The sequence below is a fragment of the Sturnira hondurensis genome, unplaced genomic scaffold (genome assembly GCF_014824575.4).
Source record: "Sturnira hondurensis isolate 20B ecotype Veracruz unplaced genomic scaffold, ASM1482457v3 Scaffold0013190, whole genome shotgun sequence".
Lineage (NCBI taxonomy): Eukaryota > Metazoa > Chordata > Mammalia > Chiroptera > Phyllostomidae > Sturnira > Sturnira hondurensis.
The window spans coordinates 29,485-35,853 of record NW_028085821.1 but is presented as its reverse complement, the minus strand read 5'-3'; the positions used below and the strand labels follow the sequence as shown (position 1 = coordinate 35,853).

Genomic DNA, 6,369 nt, shown 5'->3' with positions numbered 1-6,369 from the left:
AATTACCATCCAAGCTGGGTAATTTGCTTGGCAAAAAGTAAGACGAAACTCTCCTCTCTATAACGTTGTTCCACTTTTGTAGTGAACAACAGATGGGCCAAGTGTATGATGGACAAGTAAGAGGCTTGTCACAAGAGGTCAATTCAAAGCAAACAGAAATTTCATTGTTGAGAGCTCACAGGAGGAAGGACAACCAGGGACTAAATTGGGAGTGTATTCTTCTGTGTTTGTGAAGATACGTCCATATATCCCTTTACTTTTTCTTTTCTCTTCTCTCTCTCTCTCTGGGTTGAATTTCAAGTCGATCTATTTCCTTCCCTTTGTTTTCATACTGGTTTCAGAGAGAAGCAATTAACAGGTGGATCTGGGACATGAGAAAGTAGTTCTGAAATGGTAATTGATTTCTGCTGCCCCTGAGAGCCATCCAGCAGACACAGGTGCCTTTCATAGACACGGGTGACGAGTGGATTCAGAGCTACAATCATTATTTTGGAAGGTAATTGTGGATACAAGGACATTATAAATAAAGAAAATATGGTCAGTTTTTTAAAAAAGTAAAACTATCAGCAGAAAGTCTCATAAAAATATTGACTCACAGGCAGGAGCAGATTAAAGTTTTCTGGGGCTCAACGTTTATAGAATTTTGGGCCCCTTTATATACCCATTAAATACAAACAATGGATATTAAAAGGACCGCTGGTTATTGGGCTCTGGAGAATTAGATCCTTTTCTTTTCTGATTTCTTTAGACAATTTCCAGAAATTCCCACCCAGAAGTGTTTGCTGATTGCAACCTCAGCTTGCCCTCGGCACTTAACAACACTCTTAAACCCCAACAACTCCTAGGACACACAGGGACCCTTGCAAAGGAGGCCCGGCCCACGATAACTGGGCTGTAGCTTATTTTATCTTGTTTGAGAAGCCTGAAATTACCGTGAAACATAAATAACAGAAACTTTCCATCTGATGCTTGTTATTTCATTATAAGAACCTCAAACCTCGCACACTTATCATCTGTGGACCTCGGCCACTCCGCGTGCGGCTGGGAGCTGGGGGTGGGCTGCACGCCCGCGGGCAAGCCGGGGCCGCGCCTCCCGCCGATTGGTCGGGCCCTGGGGGCGGGCTCTCCCCCGCGCTGGCCCGGCTCGGGGTAGTTATATTGGCACCGTTTCTGCTGGGTCGAGTCGCTTCCCCGCGAGGAGCTGCACTGAAGCTAAGGGCTTCTGAGGGCAGTGCTGGCGCAGGAAGCGGAGCGAGGCTGCCAAGAGCGAGGAGGGGGCTTCGGGGCTGCAGTGCGATGAAGCAGCGGCTCAGCGAGCGGAGGCTGGCAGTGTGGCTAGACGGGCCGGCCCGGGGCCGGGGCTGCTGCTCCGGAGGCTGCTGAGGCGCCGCGGCGGCAGCGCGGGCAGCGGCGGGCTAGAGGGAGGAGAGGCAGCGGAGCGCGCGGCGAGCCGGCTGGCTGGGATTGGCCTCCCGGGTTGGGATCTCCCTGGTGGAACCATGCGGGTGGCCAAGTGGCTGACGGGGCTGCTCTACCAGCTCTCGCTCTTCATCACCAGGTCTTGGGAAGTTCACTTCCACCCCAGGCAAGGTAAGGTCACCGCGAGGCGCCTTCAGCAGCAAAGTGCGGGCTCGGGGCCCGAGTGGGACAGCCGGACGGAGCGGGGGGAGTGAACGGCTCAGCCCACTGGGGAACCCTGGCTCTGCAGGGGCTCCCAGGCTCCCGGATCAGTCATCCTTCTAAGCACCCCCAGAGGTTGCCGCTGCATCGGGTTTCGGGGAATCATGCTTCAGGGACAAGACTCCTCCTCGGGACCACGCGGTGGGGGCGCGTGGGGTAGGGTGGCGCGTGCGCTCGTAGGGCACGAGTTCGCAGCGGCGGGGAAGCGAAGAGGGATGGGGGAAGGAGGTGGGCTGCTCCGGGCCGTGGATGTCAGGCCCTTGGCTTGGGGAGGGTGGAGCGAGTCGGGGGCGGGGGGTGGGAAAGCTTACACACTCACCGAGCGCACGTGTGTGTGTGTGTGTGTGCGCGCGCGCCCGCTCGCCATCCTGTGTGCCTTCGTCGCTCCCCAGGGTGTATCGGGTCCTGGGCCCTTGGGTCTTTTAACATTTGGTTAAAGAAGTTTGGGGTCGGGCGCTGGAAACACGTGGGGGACTCACTGGCCATGTCGCTGTGGTTGCAGAAGCGCTGGTGAGGACACTGGCCTCGTACGAAGTGGTGACCCCAGCGCGGGTCAACGAGTTCGGTGAAGTGTTCCCTCAGAGCCACCACTTCAGTCGGAGGAAGCGCAGCTCCGAGGCGCTGGAGCCCACGCCGCTCAGGACCCACTACCGAATCAGTGCCTACGGGCAGCTATTCCAGCTGAACCTGAGCGCGGACGCGGCCTTTCTGGCGCCGGGCTACACCGAGGTGCATTTGGGAGCCCCTGCGCGCGGGGTGCAGGAAAGCAACGCAGGGACCCCAGACTTGCGCCACTGCTTCTACCGCGGCCAGGTCAATGCTCGGGAGGATCACACAGCTGTGTTCAGCCTCTGTGGAGGCCTGGTAAGTGCCCTCGGGTCCTTTGACAATTTCTTGGTATCCACTCAAGGGCTCCGTTCAGGCAGCCACCATGCAATGGGTTTTTCTGAGTTGGTGGCTGGTGACCCAAGAGATCAGAATGGGTCACTGGAGGGATTAACACCTACATGAACCCAAGCCAGTGCAGAGGCCACTCCTTCCTGCAGTGAAAGGGGTTTAAAAGAAAAGCATGTCTACCTGCTGGGCAAAATGGACTCTACTTTGAAAAGCTGAGAGAGTCTCGAAAGTGAGGCAGAGGCTGGGTTAGTGAGTCAAGGAGTGGCCTTTTGGCCTCTGCTACAAGTGAAGTGTGGTTTCACTGGGACACATCCATTCCCAGCTATCTGTTGAGGCAAAACCCTTGCATTTACTTAAATTTGTTCCTTAAATTCAGGACGGCAGAAGGAAAAGAATGAATATACCTACAATGAGGTTTGGAAGGAAGAGTTGGTTTTCAGTAGTATGGGGATGGTCAAAAATCAGTGAAGTACAGAAAACAAGAGGTTGAATCTACCTGTTTAAAAATGCATTAAAAAATGTACAGTATCTACAATGGCCTGATGCCAGCAAATGGCCATTAGAGCAACAGGAGTAAAAGATGAGGACTTTGTTAAAAACAAAAACAATTTCCTATCTCATCGTGGCGAGAGGAAATTAAATGAAACACATAAACACAGTATTTTGTTCTCTAAGACAGGTTTTAAATCTTTTTGCCTTGAATTTCTTTAGTATTCTTCCCTAAATTCTTCTAAGATAACTTGTATGTTATTTTACACACTTAAAATGATCTAGTTGCCTTAATTTTTTTTAAAAAAAGATTTCATTTTAGAGAGCAGGGAAGGGAGGAAGAAAGAAGGAAACATCAATGTGTGGTTGCCTCTCACGCGCCCCCTACTGGGAACCTGGCCTGCAATCCAGTCATGTGCCCTGACTGGGAATCAAACCAGCCACCCTTTTGTTTGCAGGCGGGCACTCAATCCACTGAGCTACATCAGCCAGGGCTAATTGACTTCCTTTTGAATACCAACAGTAATAAAAAATGTTACAACTATTACAATTTATGGTGCCATGATGTGTATTTCTTTAATGCATTAAATAGCTATTGGGGTGGGGTATTTTTACTACTATACTTTTCCAGTGGTGATGACTATAAAAGATCCAGAGAGCTACATAAACTCAAATGTAATATAAAGGTATCATTTTATTGGTAACGAAGTCACAGTGTGGTTTTTCCTACAATCATAATTGTAGGAATTGTTAATTACCAGAGGTTAGTGGAAATAAAGATGTAACAGTTTTTTATCTGAGTTCATGAAACCCAAGGTAGATAACACTTGTATTAAATTATATGCACTCACCTCATCATTAACTCCTCTGATAAAAAACGTGTTCAAGCAGAGATAACAACTAGAACTTTGGTTATAGGATTCTAGTTCATCTAGTGTTCATCTCAAGTAGTTTAGCTTTTGTTATGAAAAATTTAGAAAAGTAGTTGTAGAACATGGACACTGTTTATTCTTTGATTAAGTAAAAACAAATAATAGTTCTCACCTGGGCACATTTTATAGTTCATCACAGTTTAATTGATGTAAGATGTCTTCCTGGGTGTGAATATTGTTCATTACTAAATAAAATTGGAAAGTTTCATTAGTCTTTTTCATGCTATTATCTTGAGCTATGTTTACATGAAATGCCTTTAACAATTTTCTTTCTGTTGTAGGTAAGTGTAAAATACTTGCAACATCAGAATGACAGAAACACACTGATATTTATATGGTCACCTACACATTAAGAGAAAGAAAGACACTCTATCTTTTATAGAACCTTTCTAAATAATGTTTAATTTGTCTGAAAAATTCTATATTTACTACCACAAATTTGTCAGTCATTTTTTTTAATTGAAATTTTCAGGGCCATGGTGGTTAATAAAGCCATACAAGTTTGAAGTGTACAATTCTATATTGCATCGTCTGCACACTGTATCCTGTGCTTGCCACCCAAAGTCAAGTCTCTTCTCACCCCCCTTTGCCCTCTTCCACCAGTCCCCACCACTCTCTCCCTTTAGCAGCGAATCACTATACTTTCGTCTGTGTCTGGGTTTTGTTTTTTCCTTAATCCCTTTACCTTTCTTACCTGGCTCTCTTCCCTCTGAAAGATGTGTCTGTTCTCTGTATCTACAACCCAATTTCTATTTTGTGTGTTAATTTCTTTCATTAGATTCCACATACAAGTAAAATCATGTGGTATTTGCCTTTGTCTGACTGGCTTATTTAACTTAGCATAATATAGGTCCATCTATGCTTTTGCAAAAGGTAAGATTTCCTTTTTTATGGCCAAGTAGTAACCCATTGTGTAAATGTATCACAACTTCTTAATTCACTCATCTACTGATGAACACTTGGGCTGCTTTCAAATCTTGACTAGTGTAAATAATGCTGCAATGAACATAAGGGTGCATATATTTTATTGAATTAGTGTTTCAGGGTTTTTTTTTTCAGATATATTTCCAGATGTGGAATTTTGCTGGGTCTTAAGGCAGTTCCATTTTAAATTTTTTATGAGGAATCCCCATACTGCTTTCCACAGTGGCTGCACCAGTCTGCATTCCTACCAACAGTGCAGGAGGGTTTCCTTTTCTCCACAACCTCACCCACACCCAACATTTCTTTGTTGACTTATTGGTGATAGCCATTCTGACAGCGGTGAGTTTAATTGGCATCTCTCTGATGATTAGTGATGTTGAGCATTTTTTTGTATGTCTACTGCCCATCTGTATGTCCTTTTTGGAGAAGTGTCTATTCAGGTCTTTTGCCCAATTTTTAAATTGGATTGTTTTCTTAGTGTTGAGTTATATAAGGTCTTTACAAATTTTGGAAATTAACCCCTTATCATATGTATCATTGGGAAATATGTTCTCTTTCTGATATTTCATTATTGGTGTATAAGAATGGCACCAATTTATGAATATTTTGTATTCAGCTAATTTACTGAATTTATCAGTTTTAGTAGTTTTTTATGGAGTCTTTAGAATTTTCTGTATACAATATCATGTCATCTTCAAATAATGACAGTTTTACTTCTTTTCTAACTTGGATGCCTTTTATTTTTCTTGTTTGATTGCTGTGGCTAGGACTTCCAGAACTATGTTGAATAAGAGTGGCAAAAATGAGCATCCCTGTTTTGTTCTTGATCTTAAAAGGGAACACTTTTAGTTTTTGCCCATTGAGTGTGATGTTGGCTTTGGGTTTGTCATATGTAGCCTTTGTTACGTTGAGGTATGTTCCCTATATTACCACTTTGAGATTTTTTAAAAATCATAAATGGGTGCTAGTTTTCATCAAATGCTTTTTCTACATTTACTGATGTGATCATGTGATTTTTATCCTTTATTTTGTTTATGTGATGTATCATGTTTGTTGATTTGCAAATGTACTAACCTTGCATCCCCCAAATAAATCCCACTTGATCATGGCATATGATCTTTTTAATGTATTGCTAGATCCAGTTTGCTAATAATTTGTTGAGGATTTTAGCATCTATGTTCATCAGGGATATTGGCCTATAATTTTTGTTTTCTGAGTATCTTTATTTGGCTTTGGAATTAGAATAATGCTGGCCTCATAAAATGAGCTTGGGAGTCTTCCCTCCTTTTGAATTTTTTTGACTAGTTTGAGACAGGTGTTAGTTCTTCTTTGAATGTTTGGTGGTAAAATTTATCTAGGAAGCCATCAAGTCAGGACTTGTATCTATTGGGATTTTTTTTACTATTTCTTCAAGTTCATTAGTAATTGATCTATTCATATTTTCTGA

The 6,369-nt window shown here is 44.2% G+C and overlaps 1 protein-coding gene across 1 annotated transcript in view; it reads left to right on the top strand.

Moving 5' to 3' along the window:
* Positions 1-1,117: 1,117 nt before the first annotated feature.
* The window catches only part of LOC118997426 (A disintegrin and metalloproteinase with thrombospondin motifs 20-like), a gene marked incomplete at its 3' end in the record, with an annotated part of 30,281 nt that continues 25,029 nt past the window's right edge, over positions 1,118-6,369 (top strand). Inside the window, exons 1-2 of the mRNA XM_037061066.1 lie at positions 1,118-1,590; positions 2,183-2,544. Of these exons, the coding sequence (XP_036916961.1) occupies positions 1,500-1,590; positions 2,183-2,544 (453 nt within the window). The remainder of the gene's footprint in view (positions 1,591-2,182; positions 2,545-6,369) is intronic.